We start from the raw sequence: 26,516 nt of genomic DNA, 5'->3' as shown, positions 1-26,516 counted from the left end.
CACACACACACACACACACACACACACACACACACGGAGGGAGGGAGGGAGGGAGGGAGGGAGGAAGAGAGTGAGAGAGGGAGGGGGAAAAAGAGAAGAAGAATGTTCGTCTATAAAGAATTTACTGCTGTATACTAAAGTGCTAACAAGGCATTCTATCATTTAATATTGCCTTGTTTATACAAAACTTTATATTCTTCAGCAGTATCTTCATTTCATTTAGCTTACGCTATTTTATTTTGAAAAGAATGAAGTATTGTATATAGCTTTTAAAAATGGCTTTCAAGTCATCATGAAAATGAAAAGCATTTCAAGCACAAACGTTAAACTTCTTATGAGATACGGCGAAATACACACTACAAATTAAGAGATCTATTTCTAGATTCAGCCTTGCCTGTAACCAACTATATAGCTTCTTGCAAGTGAATTATTATTCCTAAGCTGTGAAGAAAGTAATTTCTGTTCAATGGTGTTCACCTTAAATTTAGCTTTCTAAGAATCTACCACAATTCAAGTATTTTCAACTACTGAGTCATAACAGCCCAAACACACTCCTCTCGCTTTCCCATACGGAGTTAGACTTCCACTTCTGTCTCAATTTGGCCACTTCAGTGCCACACTCAAGATACACTTCGAAGGAAGAGAAACTGGGGAAAGATTCTTTTCGAAGATGGGATGATGCCAGTCAGGCTGGGAAGTACTAATCCCATATGCATGCAGGAAAGCTGGTTATTCACAAGTCGAGAGCACTGTCAAAGACACATGCTTCAGGCGGGGAGGGGAGATAGGCTGCAACAGGGTTTAGGGGAGGCCCTAGAAGAACCTGTCAGATAATCACACCCTCCATCTTTTCAAATTCCTATTCTCCCAGTAGACACCAAACCAGTCTCCAGTTCCGGGTTTCCAACCAATCACAAGAAGCCACAACAGAGGGCTTTGCCAGCCTGTTTTGAGGATCCAGAGAATCACAGGACCCCAGCACCTGTCTGGTTCACACCCTTCCCAGTGTGGGAGAAAACATTAGATGTCCCCTCGGTCCCTTTGGATTCTGGTGCCCCACGCAGGTCCTCACCGTCCACAAAACTGAAGCGTACTCCAGGGGGGCCTCGGCTGTGACCTCCCACGTATCACTCCCTTAAGGCGAATTCTCCCATTTGGAGGTCCCAATCCCTTGACTGGGGTTCCGCAGGCCTCCTAGACCCCGGGCCCAATAAGTCAAAAGAACGGGCCAAGTGAAGGCAGCTCCAGGGGGTGCACGCCTCGCCAGCGGAGGAGGGTCGAGGCAAGCAGGGGCAGCACCGTTCCCCCTTGCGGAGGGCGGGAGGCGGTCAGGGACGCAGTCGGAAGGTTTGTCATCCCTACATACACTCACCAGAAGCAGCAAGGAGCATCTGAGGTCGGGTAAAGACAGGAAGACTGCAGGATTCATGGTAACGGTGGGGTCCGCGGTGGGTCAGGAGGTGGCGGCTGGGACTGGACCGGACTAAGAAAGGGCTGGGCTCCGGGAGCCGGCGGCAGCGGCACCTCGTCCTCTCGACCCGGAGCTCCAGCGGCGAACACCCGGGACAACTTCCAGAGAGGCCTCTCACGCCCTCACTTCCGGGTCCTGCCCACCTCTGAGTACTTCGGGAAATGTAGTCCCATACTGCTCTCATTGACCACGTCATCTGAGAACTGGAACTCTCCTTCCCAGTAGGCCCTGAGCCCGGGACGGCCAAGCCATCTGCGCGCGGGGCTCTTCGGGATTGGAAGGGGCCCGCGTACTTCTGCGCCTCGGGGAACGGGAACTACAATTCCCAGAGGGCTCTGCGGCTGAGTGCCTCGGGCTGGTTTTTCAGAGCTCCCGGGCTCTGGTGTTCTGGGGTCTGTCCCTGCGAGGGCAGTGACCTGACTTGGCAGGAGGGGCGGCCCTGTGCGGGTCGTGCCTCCTGGTGCCATCCCGGGGCGCCAGTCCTAGAGGCAGGGGTGAGTAGGAAGCTGTCTGGCACGGACGGCTCTGGCAGGCTGGCGAGCACCGCCCCGGCCACTGCTTCAGATTCTTGGCCCGCGTGGTCTGAGGTGTGGCCTGAGCCTCTATCCCTGGCCTCGAAGCTGCTACCTCTTCTTTCTGCCGTACTTCCTCCGTTATATAAGGAGAGCCATCCCTGGGGCTTCAGTCATGACTTCTCCAGGGTGACTTCTGAGGGTCCATGAAAGGAAGAGAGACGGGGCGGGAAAAGCATGTTGTATACTGTAAAGCGCAGTGCCTAACAGTGACCGCTTCTTTACAGTATCTTTACAAATTAACCAAGTAGCAGAGGATTTTAACCTTGTGTCTGGTAGCTTTCTAGAATCTTCTGTGAACACCTAGCCGGGTCTGTGTGCGTGGGAAACGAGCCACATGCTCACTACCTGGCACTCAGAAGGCACTCTGCATTTGTGCTTCTCCCTACGCCCAGTCTTTGCTTCAGCTTTCCTGCTGCCTGAGATGGCCTTACCCTTTCTCTTTCTGGAGTCCCGACTCAACTCTCACCACGTCAGACATATGACACCACTGTTGTCTGGCACAGTCACCAACCCTTTCATCCTAACCAGAATCGCCTTTTCTTTGTGTGTGAGCTCAGCACCACTATTTCAGCATAATTAGATAATAATTAGAGTGTTTTTTGCACAGGCTTATTTTATAATGATTTAATGATGATGATGCATTTACACTTTATAACACTAACAAAATGGCTTTGATATCTACCTATAAAAATTATTTATTGGCGGGGAAGCAACAAGGAAAATAACATTTCTGTTAAAAAGAACCCTAGAGGAATGGCTTTCCCAGGGTTTCAAAATTAAAGTATAGTGGAGCCAAGACTCTAAATCCACCACTTGCTAATGTAGTGGTCTAGCAATGTACCACTCATCTCATTCTACAGAGCTCAACTTTAAATACATGAGAAACTCTTATAAACAGAAGGATTGGTTATGGTGGTAGATGTCTGTATTCCCAGAACTTGGGAGGCTGAGGTAGAAAGAGCAGGAGTTTAAAGCCAGCATAGGCTACTTAATAAGTTCCCAGCCAACCTGATCTCTAAATTTTGAGACCCTGCTTAAAAATGTAAAGAAAGAGTGGCCAAAAAAGGAAAAGAAAACGTCATTACTCTGTGAAGTTAAAATTTGCCCTGAATTACCCTTTGGACTTAGTACTCACCCTATGACACTTCATTCAGAACATTGATTTAGCACCAATTGTATACCTACCTATTACTGTGCCAACTGCTAGAATTATGGGTAAGCCCATAGACTATTTATAGAGATAGATATCGCTATTTTGACAGTTTCGAAAGTATTCAAATAAGGTTTCTGGTTTTGGGTTTTTGTTGGGGTTTTTTTTTTTTTTTTTTTTTTGTGGTCTGGCACACCTAAGTTCACTTTCGATCCAAAATGATGTTTCAGAATTCAGAATGATGCCCAGAATACTTGGCACCTCACTTGTTAAATGAAGGAACATCGTCAGCCCTTCTCATTTCTCATGTTTATTGAAGTATGTAGAGCTGAGGCAGCCTGAGGACGAACACACAGCTGGACCAGGCACTTAACTGTAGCTTCCTACTATGTTTTACCTCAGTCCTCGTTTTGCAGCTTCTCTCACGTGACTTTTGATACAGTCCTGTGTAAGGCATTCTTTGTTCTAACCTGACAGAAATGCTCAGACAACACAGAAGCCTCTCAACATTCTCCTTGTTTTCTGCCAGCATGTTAATCACAGTGTCAGCAAATTAAAGAAGAGAAAAGCTAACCTTTACCATAATTTAAATATTTTCTAACTTAAAACAATTCAGTAATCCTTGTCAGTTGTGAAACTGCTATGCCAGAAACATAGGCAAGCATGTTTGTGTCTTTCTACAGTGTGAGGTTTTAGGGACTGACAACGGATTCACAAGATAGAGCAGTTTCAATGGTAGCCCTTTGCCAGGTAATCCCACCTGCTTTGGTAATCTGGCCAAAGCAACTGCAGATTATTTTATTCCAATCTCAGTTACTAATATTAACTCTCATATTAAACAGCACACTGTAAATGCGCATATATATGATTTACAGGATGAATACTACTTCAGCTATGGTAGCGTGTAAAAGCTTCCAGAAGGCTGATAAAAGATTGGAGTAGAGTCTGTCTTGATAAGTAACAACCCCGAACCAGCCACGGAGAGCCAGCTGCTGCTCTTCACATCATGCCACAAGATAGGGTGGAGGGCAAAGATCTTGTCAGCTGCAGAGACAAGAGAGCGAAACCAAATTAGAACAAGAACAGTGGGTTCGGGTCCGGACAGGAAAGCAGGTGGATGGGCAGATTGCAGTCAAGTAGGCTACGTCATCAGCTGAAGCCTCAGGGAGAGTTGAGCCTGTCAGTCCTTGATGCACACACTCGGTCTCAGAAGATAGGTTGGTGGGGGTCATTGCCATTGCATTGCTACATCTTCCACTTTGTACAGTCCAGATGAGGAAGTTACAACCCATCCTTGGTTTGTCTTATCCAATAAGTCCTTGGGGCTGGTCTCCTTAGTAGTATATGCCCAAATGCTTCCATGGTCTCAGTTCACCTTGGAAAGTTTAAAGGATGGCACCCTCGTGACTGATCCCTCATGACTCTGCACAGTCATTTACCACTCCGTGCTGAATGGGTGGTGCTGGCAGGAGCTGATGTTTACTTTACCTGGGAGCACAGTCATCTTCTACCCTCAGAACAGACTTAAAAAGCTTTTACTAAGTGGAGCTTCTCAGGGCAAGGCACAGGCAGAAAAACCATTATTGTACCCAATATGGAGTAACTTAAAGCAGGGCACAGTCTGATCTCAATAAGAACTGTGTGGAATCACATTGCCTCTATTAATCTTAGAAGTAGGTACGACTTGGAAGCTCTGCCCTTAATGTAAATGTCTTCTCATTTCTTGAGAAAATTCTCTCATTCTACAGTTAAGCAAATAGTACAGATGCCCTAATTTGCCTTATCGTTGCAGCTGTAGAAGTAGGAAAGTAGGTAGGTCCTAGTTAAATATCTATAATCAGTCATGTTTACGAGCGACCTACTTGGCACTGATAAGGCAGGTGGTAGAAGTGTTTTCTGCTTATACTCATTGTCTCAACCGCTCTTTCAGGTTACTCGTGGAGAAAGCTATGAACAGTTCAGAGAATGTGCTCTCTGCTGGACCCTCATTAGCATTGCAGGTTCATGCCGCTGCAGTTAACGGAGATAAGGGTGCCCTTCAGAGACTCATTGTTGGTAAGCAGTCCCCTGTAAACTTAGACTCCGAAATAGATGGGGGAGATGGTTCATTCAGTAAAGTGTCTGCCACACAAGCATGAGGACCTGAGTTGAGATCCCATGCAAAAGCCAGTGATGTGGTGCATCTGTAACCCCAGTGCTGATGTGAGGCAGCCAGGAGCATCCTTAGAGCTCACTGACTGCTCAGCGTGGCTGAACTGAAGAGCTCAAGGTTCAGTGCCTTGAGACATAGCTCAGCAAGCTTGGCACTTGCTGCCAAGCCTGACAACCTGAGTCTGATCCCTGAGACCCACCTGGGGAAAGGAGAGAACCAACTCATGTAGGTTTTCTTCTGGCTGCCACGTGGGCATTATGACATACACACCCATACACATACATATATATACACATGCACTCAAAATGAATACATAAATGTATTTTTTCCCAAAGAAGGTAAGAGCAGCTGAAGATGACACCCAGTCACTGCTGACTTCTGACATCTACACACACATGGTTACATACACAAATACCAAAGAAAAGCAAACTGATAAAAACCCCTAAGGTAGTTTGTTGATTATGTAAATTTACAATGTGCTTTAAACATTTTAAAGGCGGTGGTGACGCTCGCCTTTGATTGCAGCACTCAGGAGGCAGAGGCAGGCAGATCTCTGTCAGTTTGAGGTCAGCCTGGTCTATGGAGTAAGTTCTAGGACAGACAGAGCTACAGCTACCCAGAGAAACCCTGTCTCAAAAAACAAAAAATAAAATTTTAATGAAACTATATTAGTAGTTATATTTTATTCCAGTTCTTATACCAGAAAGAACATAAGCCCTGAAAGTTCAGAATATGGATTAGGAATAGTTGAAAATTACTTCAGAAATATACTATACAATATAAAGTATTAAATATAAGCTTAATACTTTACTAACTCAAAGTATTAAGTTTATAAATAACTTTTGATGGATTTAAGATCATTCAGCATGCGTCTCTGTCATTTATATGTATTTATGGTTTAGAAGTCCAGTATGGAATTTCTAGAGAGAACAAAATAGATAATGAACAGAATTAAGGCCAAAATGGCTAACAAAACAAAACTAAACAGAACTTTCCAGAATTGTTGAAACCCCTAACCCACATAGTCACAATTCTCCAAGGAGAACAAATAAAATGAAAATAAACATTATTTGTAATGTTTATACATCCAAATGTTTCATAATTCATGATTGACAACTTGGGCAATAAATTCAAAACCCCTTGAGCTTTCATACTTGCTCCTTTAGAACTTTGTCTTACATTCCCACTTTTTCCATGAACTCCTACCCATGAGCTCTCATCTTTGTAAGCCTCAAGGGTCTTTCTAGTCTTTGATACTTTGCTTTGTACTTTCTGCTTCCTGGCTTCTGCCCTGCTACCATTTTGCTTTGTTCCCTACTAAACAAACTCTTCCTTAAGAATAGAGTAAATTGCCTTGTTGAAGGAGGCTGCTAGTTAGTTCCTTGCTGCTTAGCCTCGAAATAATCACACAGAAATTGTATTAATTAAATCACTGCTTGGCCCATTAGCTCTAGCTTCTTATTGGCTAACTCTTACATATTAATTTAACCCATCTCCATTAATCTGTATATCACCATATGACTGTGGCTTACCACCTAAAGTTCTGTCTGGCGTATGTCTCTGGCAGGGGCTATGTGGCTTCTCTCTGACCCCACCCTTCTTCCTCCCAGCATTCAGTTTACTTTTCCCCACCTACCTAAGTTCTACCTTGCTATAGGTCTAAAGCAATTTATTTATTCATTAATGGTAATCACAGTGTGCAAAGGGAAATCCCACATCATTGCCCAAATTCTGTGTACACTACAAATAGCTCTGTCCCCATCAGATACATTATCCTCATTTCATGCCAGCTGCCTGCATCCTCAGTTCCTCCCTGGAACTTGACATCTGAGACCTCCACATCGCTCATTTGAATGCTCTCTCATTGAACTGAAACACTTCCAGCTCACTTGTTAAATAGAAAGAGTTTCTCCTTTTCCCCGAGCCTTCCTACACAACATCCTCCCCAGTTTTTAGCCACCAGTTTCTCTCTTTACCTCTCTCCCTCTTCAGCCTTGATTCCATGGTCTACTATTACAACTTTCTCTTGGAAAAAAACACTTTCTCGCTCACTTTCTGTTTCACTTGGCTGTCAGACTTCCAACTCTGGATGGACCTAATTTATGTATTCCTGACAACCCCAGAAAGATCAGACATAGCTTGAAGATTTATAATATGTCGATTTTTGATCCCTGCTTCAAATAATCAACTCTACACTTAACTGTCTATCGTACCACAGTTTTCCATTGTGAATGCATGGTGCCTTCCCTGTTGGCTGATAGCTCAGCTCCCAGTTTCTCCTCTGTCTTTTCTCAGATAATACTGTATGATGCCTAGAGAAAATGGAGACATTAAATAAAAATTCCCTCATCTTCTAGAATAATACCTACAAATCACCCTGTATTTGTACTTACACCCTTATTTTTTTCTGAAAAAATAGAAAAGATCCAGTTTCCTGTCAGAGTTCATGGTTTCCTGACAAGCTCTGTGTTCCGTCCATCCCTTTCTGGGAATTTACTCTGTTTTGTTTAAACCTCTGATGACATCTCAACCTTTTATCCATTTTTCTATTAGAAAATTTCCCCAAGAACATTTAAACATGCACTGTTGTTGTTTGTATTAGAAACATCCTCCCTGTCCTCTTATGTGCCTGTACCTACAGCTTTCTCAGCTTTCCCTCACGTCTACATGGATGAACAGCTAAAGTGCCACAACAGTGACCTGAAGAAGTCAGACTTCTGTCTGATCATAATGGTGCAAAGGTACACGGGTGTCTGGGGTGGGCAGAAATCTCCACACAATCAACCAGAGATGCTGCCAGAGCTTGGCACCACAGAACCCAGCATTTATGTGGTTTGCTTTGTGGATAGAAGACAGATACAGTCTTTGTAGTCAAAGCCCACTTGTCAGAGGAAAGTAATTTGTAATTAAGGAAGTAGACTAAAATTAAGGACAGAACCACACCCTAGGACAAAGGAGGCTGAAGAACCAGTCTTTCCTTGGATAATGCCATGCCTTATGATAACCCAGAGTACACAGTTGCAAAGAAGCAAAGTAAAAGAATGAATGGAGCAGTTATCTCTCCATTACCAAAGCTGAGCTTCTTGAGACAGCTGCACCCGTTAGCCCTACTCTCTCATCTTAATCCAGTCTTTCATGTTTACAAAATACAGATGCATATGCCTCTTATTTTGAGACATATATAGAAAGAAACACATATAACTTACATGTACAACTTAAACAAATATAAAACAAGTATCCATTAATCTCCAACTAATTTAAAGAATAATACATTATCAATACCCCAACAGCCACTTACTATCTTGCCTGTGTTTATTTGAGACAACATTTCATTTAGCCCAGGCTGACCTTAAACTCCCATTGTAGCTGGGGATGACATTGAACTCCTGAACCTCTTCCTACATGCTGGGATTCCTACAGCCTGTCTCTCTAGTACCTCTTTCTGCCTTTTTTTTCTTTCTTTTCCTTTTTTGATAGTGAAGTTCAGGATTCTGTACATGTTATACCCCTACACCCATCTTGACTTTATAATAATCATATTGTTTTTACCTGTTTTGAATGTTCACTGAATGTTTCAGCTCTATGTGAGCTGGAAAAAAAAACTCTATACACTTACAGATTTTCCTGGCTTATAAACACTTTCATTTCTCGTCGTTATACTTGGAACAGCATTTCAAAGGCCTCTGGCCCTCCTTCCCCTCCAGCCTCCCCTTGCACAACTTGTTTCCTAGGAAAACTTGCCTCCTTTCAGTTTCTCCTGCCTGCCAAGTCCTTTTCCATTTCAGGGCTTTCACCTGCTATTGTCTGTCTGAATAACTCTTAGTCCCCTCCTTGCTCAGTATCATAGGGCCTACTTCTTCAAAGAGAACTGTTTCAGCAGCCAATCTCAGTCGTCTCCTCACTGAGCCCTCCCGTGGCCCTCTCCCGTGGCCCTCTCCCGTGGCCCTCCGTAGGCTTCCCTCACAGAGGCTGTATAACTGTATTCGTGTGGCTGACTGTTTTAATGTCTGTCTGACTTCTCCGAGAGCAGACGGAGTTGTTCGTTACCATATCCAGCACAGTACTTGACACATAGTAGGCATGGGAGAGCTATTGTTGAAGAAATGAGTAAATATTATAGCTCTTAGTTAATTATCTTTCCTTCCCAGTAGTCTGTGAATACCTTGAGGCCCAGCACTAAACGTGAATTGAGTTGAATTAAATTGAATTGAGAAACAGATTGAGACAAAATTCCCTGAGGAGGGAAAAATTTGAATCAGAGTTCCTCAAGAAAAAAAGAAATATATAAAATGACTTCTTCATTATTTTAATGGAAATTACAATCTTCCAAAGCAAATACACTGTGGTATGCTGTAAAGTAAAAGCACACTAGTTCATTCATAGAAATAACTGAAACATTTCATTGTAAAACTTGAAACTTTCCTATAATTTAACATACCCTAAAAAAATTCTTAAGATCTAAAAAGCATAACATAACAAGTATAGAGATAATAAATTTATTGATTGATCCCTGGGTTTTCCATCACTTTGTTCAAGGAACTTCAGAGTCATTACTGATTGAGGGACACTGCTGGCCTTTTAGGCATTGTGCTATTGTGTTTCCTATGCATACAGCCACACTTTTATTCTCTGTCATTTCCCAAGTAGTGTATCTCCATGCTAAAATATCTGTTCTGTTTGATCTTAAGTTTCAGTCTGTTTTAAACATCTCTTTACATCCTACATGTGTTATGATCGCTCCAGATGTGCTATTTCTCTTTCCTCACCTGTGTCATCGCACTACTGATGAATTATTTCTTGGATCTTTGTTCACCAACTGCTCAGTGACTTCATTCACTTTAGCGTTTTCTGTTTTCCCATCTCTGTTTCCATGGAGAAGTATGCCAGTGATGCATAGACTCCATGGAAACGGATGACTGTCTCTTTTTACTTACACAACTAATTAAATCGAACAGTTTCTGAGCTGCCCATTGTCCTGGAGGAGAACTGAAGAGGCCTTCTCTGAATGAAACATCATTTTAGTCGTGGTCCTTGCTGGTGCACCTAACACAATGCTGGCATGCATGCCTTAGCATTTTCCACTTCCTAGATTACCTAAAGAAGTTAGATGTAGTAATGAGCCTTGTTAAGTTGCAAAATCCAGGTACTATTTCTGGTACTATTTCTAGCATTTCTTCTTTTAGTTCAAACTTTACCTTAAATATTAAATTGAAACAAAAAAAATTAAATTGAATATTCTATAAAATGTAGAATGGTTGCCAGACAGTGGTGGTGCACGCCTTTAATCCCAGCACTTGGTGGCAGGGAGGCAGAAGCAAGTGGATCTCTGTGAGTTTAAGGCCAGCTTGGTCTATAATTCTAGGATAGCCAGGGTGTTTACACAGAGAAACTCTGTTTTGAAAAACAAACAAAAAAGTAAAATGGTTATAACTTACAAAATATTTAATAATTTATATTTTATAAATGTCATTATTAAAGTACAGTTGGCCCTCTATGTCATGAGTTACACAGGCACAGATTCAACTAATTAAAGAGTGATGATATTTGGGGGAGGGAAACTTGTTCTGTACTGCACAGTGTACAGACTTCTTTGTCTCTTTTCTCTAGACAGTATTCTAAAATGACTATTTTAGACTATAACATTTACATTTTATTAGGTATTATAAGTAATCTAGAGACTATTTAAGATATATGGAAGAAGATGTGGTTTATATGTCAATACTATATGTTTATAAAGGGCTTGAACATCTACAGATATTGGTAACTGGAGATCCACTTGCCCCTGGACACTAAGGGAAGACTGTGTACATGATTATACTTGCTAGTATTAGTGATAAAATTAGCTAACCATCATAAAGTCATGTTTTATATATCAGTCACTGGGTTATATGTTGTGCAACTTGTTAACTAATTTAACAATACGTTCAAAGAGTTTTGGATACTCTTATTAGTTATTTTCTAGGTAAGGAAATGTTAAGTAATTTTTCCTATATGTAGCAAAACTTAGGCTGCGTCTACGTAATTTTATTCTAGAATCTCCACTTCTAACTAATAATCTGTGGGCCTTCACTGTATGGGTACTTGTTTCTGTACACACATGCTCTTTCATACTTACATGTAGAGAAGAAGAAAGAAAGAACTGAATAACTTTGGGCCTTAGTTGATAAACTGAATGATTACCTAGAATGAATTTTTCGTAGCATTGTGTTTGGGGAAGGGTTTGAGGTAGGCATGCCTATGTGCTCACACACAACAGAGTGCACAGACAATATACTCTTTTGACAGTGTGATAAAGCCTGTAGGCCTATCCTCATAAAAAAAAAGTTAAATCTAAAATAAAATATACAGGATTCCAAAAGAAAGTCAATAGATTGACATATAGAGAATCCTGCCCGGAGCAGTCCCCTGCCGTGGAGAGGTCCCAGCAGAGGATGGAAGGAGTTGAAGAGGGGAGGAAGTAAACCAGGCCATGATGGTTGGGAGAATCTTGCAGCCTGACTGACTGACAGCCAGAGTGCTTCTTAATTTATACAGAATACAGTAAGTAGGGATACATTCATGTTGTTCCAAAACATAGACCATATCATTTTTGTTTGTGGACTGTATTTCACTTCCTTCTGCTCATCTTTTAGTCATCATTAATAAACTTTGACAGAACAGAGTTATCATTTCCAGTCATTTTCCTCAAGTTTTGACATCATTGATAAACAGAGTTATCATTTTTATTTATTAACTCCATAACCCAATTTTTAGGAATCTAGAGGCATATGACAAGTTGTTCTCAGGTTGGTTACCTTTTTGACTACAAGAACATTAGACCAAAACAATCTTCAAGTCATCCCTGGCATACTGCCATGTCCCAAGCAGTGTATTATTAACCCTTACTAGAGCCTAGGCAGTTTGGATGCTCACCTTACTAGACCTGGATGGAGGTGGGCGGTCCTTGGACTCCCCACAGGGCAGGGAACCCTGATTGCTCTTTGGGCTGATGAGGGAGGGGGACTTGATCGGGGGAGGGGGAGGGAAATGGGAGGCGGTGGCGGGGAGGAGGCAGAAATCTTTAATAAATAAATTTTAAAAAAATTAACCCTTAATAGAGTACTCAAGAAATATCCTCAGGCCCAAACTGCTGCGTTTATTATTCAAATTTTGGCATAATATAATTATATTTTGTATCTTTATGGAATAGTTTTATATTCTTTCCACATCACGTTTTGCACATCAGTGTAAGTCTCTGTGTAGGCAGAGGTGACTTCAGCTAGTCTTCGTTGCTGTCTATGCCACGTAATCGCCTGAGTGTATAGTGGAAGAGGCTTGTACTCTGAACTGTGGCCAGCTCCTCCAGCCCACTGAATCTTGCTGACCTTTTTTAAGTTTACTTTGTTTTGATTATCTTGTTTCTGAGTAAGTACAGGGACAGATGTTTCAAAAATATCTCATAGGCTCATAAAGAGACCTCTGGCTTCTTTATGTGTGTCACAGCCTCTAAGGCATAAAGAAAACCTTCAAGTAGATAGGGATATCTCCCTAAAGCAGCGGGGGGGGGGGGGGAGAGGATAGTTTGTTCAGGACTGTCTTGGGGAAGCTTGGAAATAGCATTCCTGGAATAAGGCATAAATGATTCATAAGGAATTTCCCATAAGTCCAGTATCCCCAAATTGTAAATATATTAAAAATCTCTCAAATATGCAACAGGTGGAGATGAAAAACAAAGGTGGCATGGTGACCATCATGTAGTTCAGCTTTGCTGGATCTTTGTCAAACAGCTGTGCTGACTTTATGACTTCTGCCATCCCCATCAGATATGGCCATGCTAGAATCTCCTTTATTTTTGTGGTGATACAGTGGTTGGGGATTGGCACAACTGTCACTGGTAGTGATGGCCATTCCTTTTAATTAGAGCTGGAGCTCAGGTTCTCTCACCAACCAGCCATTGGCCACTAGGGTTCTACTGCTCAACTAACGTTGCAACGACTGAGTGAGATCGAGCAGTGTCTTTGCGACAGTTTCACTCAGCCTTCTGAGCTGTGCTCAGACACAGCGAATGCCAGCTCTAACAAGCCCCAATTGGTCATGGAAGAGAAACCATCTCCACAATTGATAGAATAATTAAAACCACAAGACAGACTAGCCAGCTGCTTCTGTTAGCTGTCCCTGAGAATGCCTGCTTCTCTTATAAGCCCTACCTCTGTAACAACATGTTGATGTTACTTAAAATTTTCAGGTACCATAATGCTTTGTCTCCAAAATATTGTTTTTGTATAGACCTGAGATGTATTAGCTAATGTTTTAATTGAAGAAAATACAAAGAGATTAGGATAATTAGATAAAGCCCTCCCTCAGGTACTTTGTTTGGGCCCCAAACCCCTGAACCCCACAGTATTCTCATTACTTAGAAAGTAGCCTGAAAGTCATTATGTGTCTCTATCCTACTCCACCCCCAAGTGACACAAGCAGGACCCACAAGACGGCTTTTTCATAATAATGATTAAGGGGTATATACTTTCAATTTCCTCAAATAGACAATTTTTGCCTCAAAGGCACAACATACTGAATTGTGGAGACATAACCCAATTAAAGCTTTCCTTTTGGGAATTATAACCACTAGTTAAACAAAAGCAAAGTCTGTCAGGGATTGAAGTCAAGTGCATATTTTCCCTGTATCACAGGAGACAAAAGAGGAGGCAGCTATGAGCCTAAAGTACTCTCTTGTACATAGCAGAGTAACATGGTAGCCCCAGGGTTCTGGCATCACTTTGAATCTGAGGGGCCTAATCAGTTACGATTATGCCAGGGCGTGGTGATCCCTCAATTTTCTTTATTTTTTCTTATCACCACAGATCTAGTTCAGTTTGCTTTCTTGAGCTTCCAAGAAGGAATCACATTTTACAGGGTTTTATAATGTTATAAACATCGTCCTCTGGCTACTACTGTCTTTATGGAACACCTGCAGAGTGCCCCTTTTTCATGAAAGACAGCTCAAAACTAGCCTTACTACAGCATGTTCCTTGTAAGTGTTACCTTGAGGGCCGGGGACTCAGACCAATGAAATAGTCATGCTTACTTACATTATATTTTATGTCTGTAGTGAGTCTGGCCTTAAATGAGACTTTACCTATAAATGAAGTGGTAGTTTTGTGGATTCTTCTGGATTCAATACTGAAGACCCTTAGAGAGAAAATGACTACTTGCACCACTGACATGCCTTTTGCATACTTCTGTTGTCAGACATGTTGACTCAAATATAAAACTTCTTTTGTCTTCAAAACCAAGGTTATTAAATAAAAACCACCTGCCTCCTTCAGGAGTTATACATTGCCTGACTATATTTGTATATTTGAATTTCAAGCAGTGACCTTTGTTTTGTTACCAATATACACAAAAACGGTAAATCGTCAGAGAAGCAGTTAGTCTTTCTGGATCCCAGGAACCCAGGCTTAGAAGTTGTGCTGAAGTAGTCTTTAAAAATTAACACAGTATTGGAAGGCAGAAGCTCACGAGGCCTCAACCCTAGACAAAGAGCTACAGGCAACTAAGGAATGCTGAAGGGGCAAGAATTGTTTCTTCTGGGGAACACCCACACCAGTGGTCAGCCAATAAAAATGATGAGCCCTAAAAGCATATACACAAAAGTAACATTATATGGACTGAGCACATTGCATTTATACATTTAGGAAGTGTACACCACACACAATCACAAGCACAACAGACTTTTCTTCATAGAGGCCATGAATTTGAAAGAGAGCAAGGGGTAGGGTACATGAGAGGTTTTGAAGAGAGAAAAAGAAAGGGGAAAATGTAATTGCATTATAATCTCAAACAAATTTTAGAAGTTATGTTTTTTAAAACCTAACACATTAGCTTAAATTCAGGCACAAAACAGTCCAGGCAGAAGTACCATGTGCTCTCTTTGTCTCACTTTACTGTTTCCTCAAGCAGAGTCACTGCACAAGCAATTGCCTGCCCTCACACAGTATATGTGCAGTCACTCTCGGCAGTATAGAAGTGCCTGGTCAGTAGCTGTGGACTGAAAGTGCATGCTGGAAGCTACGGTCTTTTATTGTTTCCCATTTTAAGCTTGGTGGCACATAATACAGTAAGATTTCTTTCTTGTATACAATTATTTTAATTTTTTACCAGTATAAGTGACTAATCACAACCACATGTAGTCGCATTGACGATATAGAGAAGTTACACAATACCTTCAAGATCACATGTGCCCCCCCACAGTGTGTCCCTCCTCACATCCCAGCCTTTGGTAACCACTGGGTTTTCTAGCCCTACAATTTTCCCTTTTCCAAAATGCCATGTAAGTGTATCATTCTGCATGACTGATTTCTTTCACTTGACTCGAAGCATTTGAGAGTTCCCTCATGTTGGGTGAGCCTTTGGCTGTTTCTTTTTCTTGCTGAGCAAGAAAATGTTAATGTATTGCACTATTTGCTGTCTGGAGGATAAGTGGGATATTTCCACCCTTTACAGTCATGAGATAGACTACTATAAACATCCACAGACAGGTTTTTCTGTAGACACTGGCTTTCGGGCTTTTCTTTCTCCTTAGTGTAGGTGAGAAGATTATTAGGCCTTGTGGTAAGTGTTTATTTTGGATAATAAGAAACAAGCCATTTTCAGCTGGGTCTCTGCTGTACCATTTTGTATTCCTTGCCGCAGTGTCTAGCCATTTTCCCTTCTCCCCATGTGCTGTTGCTTGGTTTTTTTTCTCACTGTAGCTGTCCACATGGAGTGCAGTGTGCACATTGTGGGTTGATTTACATTCCCGTGTATTAATGATGTTGCCTGCTTTCTCATATGTATATTAGGTGAGATGTCTGTTCACATATCCTGGACATTTTTAATTTCATCACCTGTCCTTTTAGTACTCAGTTGCAGCAAGTTCTTTACTCTGGAAGGAAGGCATTATCAGATACGCATTTTGCAAATATTTCCTTCCAGTTTATGTTTGTCTTTTCATCCTCTAACAATGTTTTTCAAACACAAAGGTTTTAAATTAGTGTGAAAGTTAATTTGTGTATGGATTATTTGGGGATCGTATCTACGAAATCCTTAACACAGGTCACAAACACCTTTGTTTGCTTCTAAAAGTTTTATATAGTCATAGTTGTACATATAAATCTATGATGCAATTAGAAGTAATTTTTTATCTTTTGTGCTATCTATGAACTAATGTTTATGTCCTCCCAGAATTCATAGATTGAAATCCTGGCCCTGGTATGGTCGTCAGAGGTGAGGCTATTGGAAAGTAATTCAAGTTTTGAGAGTGAACTCTCACAAATGAGATTAGAGAGCTGTCTAACTTTTTTTGCTTATTGTTTAAAAATACAAAAGTCTGCAGTCTGTCACCCATAAAAAGGGCCCTCACCAGGTCCCAACCCTGCTGGCACCTTGATCTTAGGTTTTCATGCCCATAATAACAGAAATTAAGTTCCTGTGGTTTGTCTGTTGCCCAATCTATACTCTCTTGTTATTGCAGCCTAACCTGGTAAGGCCACACTGCAAAGTAAAGGTAGAAAGGTTTTGATTGGTTTTGTTTTGTTTTGTTGGCTTGCCTACGAATTCCAGATTTTTCTAGCTACACATCTTTAAAATACTGCTCTGTGGTTTGCCTTTGCAGTTTGTAAAAAATCAATGAATCATGTACATGCAAGTATGTTTCCAATACTCTCAGATCTGCTGTATTGATCCATATGCTATATCGATCTATAGCAGTCCTTGCTGTTACCACGCCATTTCGTTAGTGCAGCCCTGTGTCTTCAAACCATACAATGCAAAGTGCTCCAAATTTAGTCCTCCTTTCAAAAATTATTTTTCTCCTCATTGCTGTAGATAGAATCCAGGGCCTGACATAGTAGGCAAGTACTGAACAAGTACATCCCTGGCCCTGAAATAACTTTCCATCTTTACGTTTTTGCCTTTCCATAATAAAACACGTCTGTACAAAAATTGCTTGGGAGAATTTTTAGTACGTTATCTTAGTATTGCTTTATAGGAAGGAATAAATTTAAGGTTGATTTCTTTCACAGATGGCCTACATAAGAGTTTTCTAGTGTGACCTAAGAATCAACATGAACACTTTACAACAACAAATCTTTATTATCTTCCAGTTTCTCTGGGTCAGGCTTCCAGACATGGCTTGGCTAGGATAACAGACTGTTAGCAAGGGTGGATCTCACCTAAGGTTCAGAATTCTCTTCCTAATTCACACTGGCAGAATTTAGCTTTGTGTGGCTTTAACATTTCTGGCAGCTTGCTGCTCTTAGGCCAGCAGGTTTAAGTGTCATGGCTGTTTCAGATCTCTTCAACCCCCTTGCTGCCTTACCTCTAAATTATTTTAAAAAGCAACCCAAGTGGTTGAGGGTGTAACTTGGTGGTGATGTGTTTGAAAAGCAAGCACTAGGCCCTGAATTTGATCCCTAGCACCACAATCAATCAATCATCAACCAATCAATAAAAAGCTACTCAAGTTAATCTTTCATAATTAACTTAAGTTCAGTGATTAATATGCTGCAAACCTCAACATATTTACCACAAAATAGAAGATAATTGTGGGAATGATACCCTGCCACATCCATAGACTCCCCTCAGCTAAAGAGAGTATCGTACAGGGCTTGTATTCTAGGAAGTGAGCCTCCTACCTGCTGTATTAGTTACATTTTCATTGCCATGCTAACGCATTATGAGCAAAGGCAGCTTAAGGAACAGTTTATTTTCACTTATGGTTCCAGAGTGCTAGATTTCCGTAATGGTAGGGAAGACATGATGGAGGAACAGGAAGCTGAGAGATCACATCTCAGACACACACACACACACACACACACACACACTAAGCAGTGACAGATGGGAAGAAAGCCCACCTCCAGTGACATACTTCCTCCAGTAAAGCTCCACATACTAAATGTCCCATAACACTTTAACTAGGGTCACTAAGCAACAACTAGATGATCAGAAACATGAGCATATGGGGGATATTTTCCATCATTCAAACCAATACAGGTGCCACCTTAGAATTTTGCCTACTTCAAATACCATTAAAGATACCTATACATTTAATAGATTATATTTTCCATGGAATTCATCCATTTCTCTTAGATTAAATGTTTATGGGCATAAACTTATTTATGATATTCCCTTGTTTTCAAATTTCTAATGGTCTGAAGCCTACATTGATAATTTTTTTCATTCTTCATATTAAAAATCTGTTTTCACTGGCTTTTGTTATTATTTTGTTTATTTTTACAATGTTGGGGATTGACCCTAGGGCCTCATATATTTAAGGCAAGTGTTCTACCATTGAATACAGCAGTGTCCCATCTAGTATAATCTGTTTTAATGATAACTCTAATTGTAGATTTTTTGTTTGTTTTCCAAGAGCTTTTAGCTCCATTAATTTTTCTATTTTTCACACTTTAATTTCACTGATCTCTATTACTTTTATTATGTTCTTCCTCTTTTTGAGTTAAATTTGCTCATCTTAGTATACTAAAGAGGAAGCATAGTTTATCAATCTGAAACAGTTCTTCTATTCTTATGTAAATTTTCAGTGCTGTGTATTTCTTGTGGAGATTCCCTTATGTATAGGGCAATATTTTAATTTTTTTCATTTAATAATTAATTGTTTTAAATTTTCCCTTGAAATTTTCTTTTTAACCCATGGCTTACCTTAAAGTATGTTGTTTAAGTCCCAAGTATTTGATGATTTTCCATTACAACTCTATTATTTATTATTTGCTTAATTATATTACTGTCAGAGAACATACTTGGTAGGTTTTCAGTCCTTCGGGTCTTTTATTCTTGGTTCTATGAACCAGTATTCAGAATTCTCTTTCCAAGTTCACACTGGCAGAGTTTTTCTTAGTGTGGTTTTAACATTTATGGCAGCTTTCTTGGTCTATTTGGAGAATACTGTATGAGTGTTCTAATAGATAGTATCTGGCTGTCACTGCCAGATATTAAAATATTTGTTGGACCTAGCTGCTTTTGTAGTGATGTCTGTCTTATCCTTGCAGGTCTTGATTTTAGATCTTGTTGGTACTTTTGAAAGAGGAATGTTAAAATTACTAAGTATAAGTTTGAATCTTTCAGAGATTTCTAATTTATCAGTTTTGCCATATAATTCAAGGCTGTGTTTTAATACATATATATTTAGCATTACTATATTTTTGTTGACTTGACCCTTTCATACTTAAAGAATTCCTCATAGTTTACAACTTTACTGTTGTCTACTCAATTAGATGTTAACTTACTTCAACTGTATTAATTAATGTTTGCATGTTAGGTCTTTGCTCTGATTTTACTTTTAATCATTTGTTATTATATAGTAAATGATTTTTAATAACTAGAGTGTATATGGATTTTTTTTCTGTCTCATGTCTTTTTAGCAATTTGCTTCTATATTATTTACACTTAATGTCATTGCAAGTGCTAGGATTTAAGATTTTCAATTTATTGTATGCTCTTTATGATTCTAATCTCTTTGGTTCCTCTTAATTGTCTTCCTTTCCATTTATTGAATAGTTTTACTATTCCATTTCAACTTACATGTAGTCAACTTTCCTAAGTGCTCTTAGGAAATAGATAAAATTCATATACAGTTTACCAATCAAAATTATACAATTTAATGGTTTTATTTAGTCACATACTTAATACTAAAACAATTTTATTACCGCCCCATGCTAGGAAATCTTATACTAGCTCAAATCCAACAGATTCCTCCAAGTTAAAGGTAACTGCTAATATACTCTCTCTATTTGAATAGATGTATTTGTACCAGACCTTACTTATCAATAAAAAAGTCATACAACATATAGTAATTGGACCAGCTTCTTTCACTTATCATATGTTTTCAGGGTCTGTGTTGTAATTTATTGGATTTTGTTCCTTTGGTTGAGTATAATTTTCAGTTTGTAGACATACAGCATTTTGTTTGTCCATTCATCAGCAGGTTATTTGTGATTTCATTTTAGAGCTATGATGAATAGTTTATTATGGACATTTTTGAACATGTTTTTGGGTATATATTTGGGAGTAAACTTGCTGCATCAAGTTGTAACTCTGGATTTAATATCTTGAAAATTTGTTTCCCAAAGTGGTGATACCATTTTATGTTCTTTCTAATAGTGTAGGTTTTTATTTCTCCTGATTCACATTAATATTTGTTGTATAATGCCGATATCTCTGTGGAGACCTCCAATTGCCCCCCCCCCCCCCCGCAACCCCGTGTCTGTGCTCGGTGCACTATTACCCAGTTACCGAGCTTCAGCAAGGGGGCTGGAGGTTAAAATACACAGACACACACAGACAGAAAGACAGTGACACAGGTCATCCTTGACTTCCCCAAGAATGCCCCTTTATTGTGTTCAGGGGCAGATTATATAGGGATAGCCACGCCCCAGCCAAACCCACCAGACACCACTCTCCTGCCATCAGGAACTCCTGAAGGTCTCGTGCTCAGAGCAGCTATAGGCACTCAGATCAGGGGGAAACAAGTTGTTTACAAGAAATTCAGGATCTGGGATCTCACTGCTGCCAACAGTATAATATGCTTATGATCAGTATTCTACTGTGTTAAAAATAGTTACCTCTACAGCACTAGTAAAATGGCTCAGTTGAATAATGGCATTTGCTACCAAACGTGATGGCCTGAATTTGATGCTCAGAACCTACCTGGTGGAAGGGCAGAACTGACACTCAGAAGCTGTGCTCTGATCGCCACATGTGTGCCATATCATGCATACATGTACATGTGAATGCATGTGGAGGTCAGGAGACAACCTTGGATATTGGTCCTTATCTTCTTTTGAGTGACAGAAAAAAGCATTTACAATACACACTCTAAGGGTAGTACCAAATAAGTATTTGTTGACAAAAGAAAAAAGTAATGCAGAAAAAGGAATAACTCCATATCTCAAAATGTTTATTAAAAGTAATATAATACAGATATGACCATTAAAGTCATCAGCAAGTTGGTATTCTAGCTCTGCCATGTAATCTCAGTATGCATGTATATAGGCTAATACATTTCTCTGATAATGTAGAGATGCAAATGTCTGCCTCATAGACTAAATTAAAATGAAATAATATGCAATGGATTTAGTACAGTACTCAATAATAAGGATTTAGTGAATGTGTCTCCTACTTATATTAGTAATAAGTACAATTATTAGATATCACTCTTTCTTATACTTACAGGAAACCCTGCTCTTAAAGACAAAGAAGACCAATTTGGAAGAACACCACTCATGTACTGTGTGTTGGCAGACAGACTGGACTGTGCAGATGCTCTTCTGAAAGCAGGAGCAGATGTCAATAAGACTGACCATAGCCGGAGAACAGCCCTCCACCTTGCAGCTCAAAAGGTGAGAAGCCAGATTACTATGAAGAGGAGACTGGCTGTTTGTTACTTGACTGGTAGAAATGTGCAGTGAACAAATAAATGGCAAAGGCATAATACTAGGTTTCTGGGTTTCTGCAAATATTCTGTAAACTGTGATTATAATAACACAGTCTATAAAACAGGGTAACTGGGACTGTTGGTGAAGAACTAGCTTGGTTGATGAAATGCTTGCCTCCAAGCACAAATATCCCCAGAACTTAAGCTAAAAACTGGAGAACTGCTAGAGACAGGCTTACTGACTAGCCAGCCTACCATAAGCACTGAGTTCCAGGCCAATAAAGAGCCCCTGTGTCCACAAAATGCAAGTTGGATGGCGCCTGAGAAACAACCACCAGGGCTGCTCTGCAGCCTCCACACATAGAAACACACAGGTGCAAGCACCCTGCACATGCACATGAAACCCATGTATGAAGAGAAGATAAAGACAAAACAGAACACAGCCGCATCCCCCGTGGTCGGACTTAGTGTTGGAAATGAACGTGAATCTTTGGGCTTTGCATGGTTTATTTTTCTCTCATGACTATTACTTTTATAAGTTTCATTCTCTGTAGAAATCTGTGCCATTAGGGCCATAAATAAATTTACTTTCAGCTTCTTAGTATAATTTCAGCATTTAAAAAATATAAAATTATATTGCCAATATCAGTGGTTTCAAGTTTTAAAGTAATTGTAACTGAGTTCAGATTTTTTTCTTGTTTTTTGAGATACAGTTTTACTGTGTAGCTCTAGCTGTCCTAGAATTCACTCTGTAGACCAGGCTGGCCTCAGCATCACAGAGATCTGCCTGCCTCTGCCTCCCAGGTACTGGGATTAAAGGCATGAGCCACCATACCAGGTTCAGAGTTCAGAATTTTAAAATACACACAGTAAAAAGATAAAACAAGATGCTTCTAAATTAATTCAAAGACTTACCTAAAAGCCATTTTCACCTAGGCTTATCAGATAACTAGATTATTCACTTTGGAAGGGTTAACTATATTTAGCTTGTTACCATAAAAAATTAAGAATGGTCCCAATATTAAGAATTTAATACCCTTTAGACTTCTTATTGTGAGCCACTTAGGTATGAAATTCAACTTTTAAAAATATAGGTTGGAATACCCTGACATCAAGTCGATCATTGGGGACTGGGGATAAGGATTTAAGCTGATGATCTAATACTGTGACTTCTTAGAGAGTTAGTGTGACCAGCTGGTTGGTAGAGGGGCTTGACTCATCAGCCCAGTTAGCTTTGTCAGATGCAGTACATTATTCCCTGTTGATTTTTGTTTCAATGTTAATTTCAGCTTGTTTTTTGTTTGTTTGTTTGCTTGCTTATTTTGTGGGTTTTTTATTTTGTTTTGTTTTGTTGTGGTGGTGTGTGTGTGTGTGTGTGTGTGTGTGTGTGTGTCTATGTATGTGTCTGTATGTATATTGTTTTCAGACAGTCTCCATGTGACATAGGCAGGCCTCAAACTTGTGGCAGTTTGTCCACCTCAGCTCACCTAGTGTTGGAATTAGAGGTGTAAGCCACCCCACCAGGCTTCCTATTTTGATATTTTTAAATTTTAAAACTCTTATGTGTGTTGTGTATACATGGTGTATGAGCATATGTGGAGGTCAGTGTCTGTTCTCTTTCTACTCTTACCTGTGTTTTGAGATTGAACTTAGATTTGTGCCACACATGCCTTTGTCCGCTGTATTAGTTAATTTTCTACTGCTGCAGTAAAATACCATGATTAAGGCAACTTATAGAAGGATTTATTTGAGCTGGTTGATCCAGAGGGTTAGAGGTCATGACAGCAAAGCTAAGGCATGCTTCCTGGAACAGCAACCAAGAACTCACATCTTGAACCACAAACAGGAAGCAGAAAGAGCAAACGGGGAGAGGCATAGACTTTGAAATCTCAAAGACCACCCCTTGTGACATACTTCCTTCAGCAAGATCACACCTCCTAAGCCTCACCAGATGGGCTATCATGGAACCAAGTACTCAAAAATCTGAGTTCATGGGGTACAGTCTCATTCAAACTACCACATCCACCATCTTGTTGGCCTTGAATTTTTTTGATTATGGTTTTTATAGTATCAAAAGATAAATAGAATTAAGACCTATCTGCTAGAACTTATATAGTTGAATACATACAAGTTTCATGCTTTTCCAAGTATCTGATAGTTACAACCCCCCTTTGCTGTTGCTTTATTCACATGCTTGCCAAGAGCAGGGATGTGTCTGTAAGTTATACTACTATACTCTCCAGAGCAAGAATGGGAATAATTATTTAGTATCTTGCTTTTCCCAGTCAGACCTGGGTGTTCTATTTGATTTTGTGTTTTCAATAAAGTATCATTTTTAAGAAAACAAAATTAAACATGCATAATAGCAGAAATATGATGTTGAATGATCAAAAAAAATTTTTAAGAATAAGTCTGTTAAGATGTCCTGTTTCTGAGAACACACACACACACTTTAAAGAACATCTTTGCATTAAATTTCCAGGAGTTCCCCCTATTAAAATAAACCAAATATTAAAGACAGCCAAACAAAGAAGGAAGTAGTCTACCATGAACATAAGTCAACGGAAACAACCTATTTAGTCTATGAAACGTAGCAGTACTGGAAAAATTGAAGACAATATAAAATAACCACCAATGGTTATTTAAAGGTAAAGAGAAAAACCAGAAAAAGGTGAACCCAAGAAAAGACTTCTGTGACAAAGCATGCATTCTGACCATGCCTGCCGATTTTTCAGGTAGCACTCTGCCAGACATATATGCATATATCTCGTATTACTGGAAAAAATAAATGCCCAGTGTTTAAAAGCACTGAGAATAATCAGCATGAACATACTTTAAGAAAATATAATCATTTATGGAAAGAAAGCCTGTACTAAGAGTACCATAGTCATCCTGGCTTTTTCCTTTAAAAGTATTTTCTAATTTTTTAATGCAAATAAGTATAACCCTAACAGTCTTATGAGGTTGAAGAAACCAAAGTATAGATGGTGTTGCTAGAATGGAGAGAACAGTGGAGGAGGAACCCAAAAATCCTGCTACAAGGTCTATCTAGTCAAAGTTAAACTGTGTTTGTGCAGTGTGGGGTTCAGTGAGAGTAAACAGCAGCTGGGAAGCGGAACAGCTGAACATTGATTATTTTTAAACTATTCTACATTTTCTTTCACGGTTAAGTCTTTTAGTCCATAACAAATTGATTTTTGTATGGGGATTCATTCTCACTTTAAAACTTACAGATAATTAATTTTGCTAACTCAAGCTCATTAATTTTCAGCCACAAAATATCAATTTGTACTGGTGTAAGGCTTTTGCACAATGCAATACCTATGTTTTGTTTTGTTTTCTAATGAAAAATTCTATCTACAATGGAGCCGTTTAGGAAATATGAAAGGTTACATGAATGAAGTATGTAAGAAGGTTAACATGGCAGCCAAATCTCTTTGAAAGAGGAAGAAAGTGTAGGCACATAGTGAGGTCTTATAGCCGAGCCAATGGAGTGGAGTTGACTCTAAGAGATACACCATGGAAGTGTTGGCTCAACAAGTGGTTGCCAGACATTTCCAAGGTAATCATGGTTATGTAAATTGGCAGAATAGGAAAAATAAATTGCACATATCTGCTATAGGTTGAGGCTCTTGGTACAGCCTCCATTAAACTTCCTTTCCTTTCATCAAAGTGAACTTTTCCTGCATTGTTTATTTCATTTAAATCTGGTATCTGTGGTCTTAGAAGTGTGCTATTTGGACTGAGAAAATAGTTCAGTAGATGAGGTGCCTGCCATGTAAGTCTGAGGACCTGAGTTTGAGTCCTAGAATCAGTGTAATAAAGCTGGTATGGAGCTTAGCATGGTGGTGCATGCCATTAATCCCAGCACTCGGGAGGCTGAGGCAGGAGGATGGATCTATGTGCGTTTAAGAGCAGCCTGGTCTCCATAGTGAATTCCAGGACAGCCAGGGCTATGTAGAGAGACCCTGTTTCAACCAACAAACAACAAATCCTGGAATGATGACACATGCTTATAATCTTACTGCTGGGATGCAGAGACAGGTAGATCCGACCAATCTACACTAATAGTGAGCTCCAGGCCAGTGAGAAATCCTGTCTAAAACAAGGTGGATGGCACCTGATGAGTAACACCTCAGGGTGACTGTCCACGTTCACACACATAGATTTACTATTTGTGTAATTCAGTTTTCATGAATATAACCATGATTTATTTACAAACATAAAAGTACTACATAACTGGTACTGTGTTGAAATACAAGATAGACAAATTTCATACAGGTGGCCCATCTACCTTGTAATGAATGCATTTAAAATATAGCAACAGTCAAAGCACATAAACAGTAAGTGTTATTGTTGATACCTATGCTCATGCTATTATGTATTTTTTAAAATATAAAACTATACTGGGTTTTTAGGGGTTTTATTACCTTAGGTTTAATAGTGGTGGAAACATATTCCTATAGTAATTTGTTTATATGGGTTAGTGCCTCATTATTTTGCAGTGTAACAGTCATTTGTCATATCTCATTTTTGTTGTTGTTGTTTTGGTTTTCTGAAGGTTGTTTTGTTTTGAGACAGGGTCTCTCTCTGTAACAGTTCTGACTGTCCTGGAACTCACTTTGTATTCCAGGCTGGCTTCAACTCAGTCATGTCTCTTTTTTGCAAAAAAAAAAAAAAAAAAAAAAAAAAACGAAAAAAAGAAAACTTGAAATACATTTATTGTTGAGTCTCTCTAGATGTAGTCCATCTGACATACC

General features: G+C 39.7%; 2 protein-coding genes across 3 annotated transcripts in view; one reads left to right on the top strand and one right to left on the bottom strand.

The window, feature by feature from the left end:
- Positions 1 to 1,577, bottom strand: part of Erp44 (endoplasmic reticulum protein 44) — an 81,606-nt gene extending 80,029 nt beyond the window's left edge. The window contains exon 1 of the mRNA XM_041667733.1: positions 1,373 to 1,577. Coding sequence (XP_041523667.1) covers positions 1,373 to 1,429 — 57 coding nt within the window. The 5' untranslated portion in view covers positions 1,430 to 1,577. The remainder of the gene's footprint in view (positions 1 to 1,372) is intronic.
- Positions 1,578 to 1,814: 237 nt separating this feature from the next.
- Invs (inversin) overlaps positions 1,815 to 26,516 on the top strand; it is a 146,866-nt gene continuing 122,164 nt past the window's right edge. For both annotated transcript variants that reach the window (XM_041667844.1, XM_041667843.1), the window contains exons 1-3: positions 1,815 to 1,965; positions 5,127 to 5,251; positions 21,555 to 21,721. In XM_041667844.1, the coding sequence (XP_041523778.1) occupies positions 5,146 to 5,251; positions 21,555 to 21,721 (273 nt within the window). In that variant the 5' untranslated portion in view covers positions 1,815 to 1,965; positions 5,127 to 5,145. The remainder of the gene's footprint in view (positions 1,966 to 5,126; positions 5,252 to 21,554; positions 21,722 to 26,516) is intronic.

This window comes from Microtus oregoni, unplaced genomic scaffold, assembly GCF_018167655.1.
Source record: "Microtus oregoni isolate MIOR12 unplaced genomic scaffold, Mior012 000017F_ref0000208, whole genome shotgun sequence".
Taxonomy (NCBI): domain Eukaryota; kingdom Metazoa; phylum Chordata; class Mammalia; order Rodentia; family Cricetidae; genus Microtus; species Microtus oregoni.
Note: the sequence above shows the minus strand (reverse complement) of the source record. Positions and strands in the feature narration are given on the sequence as shown.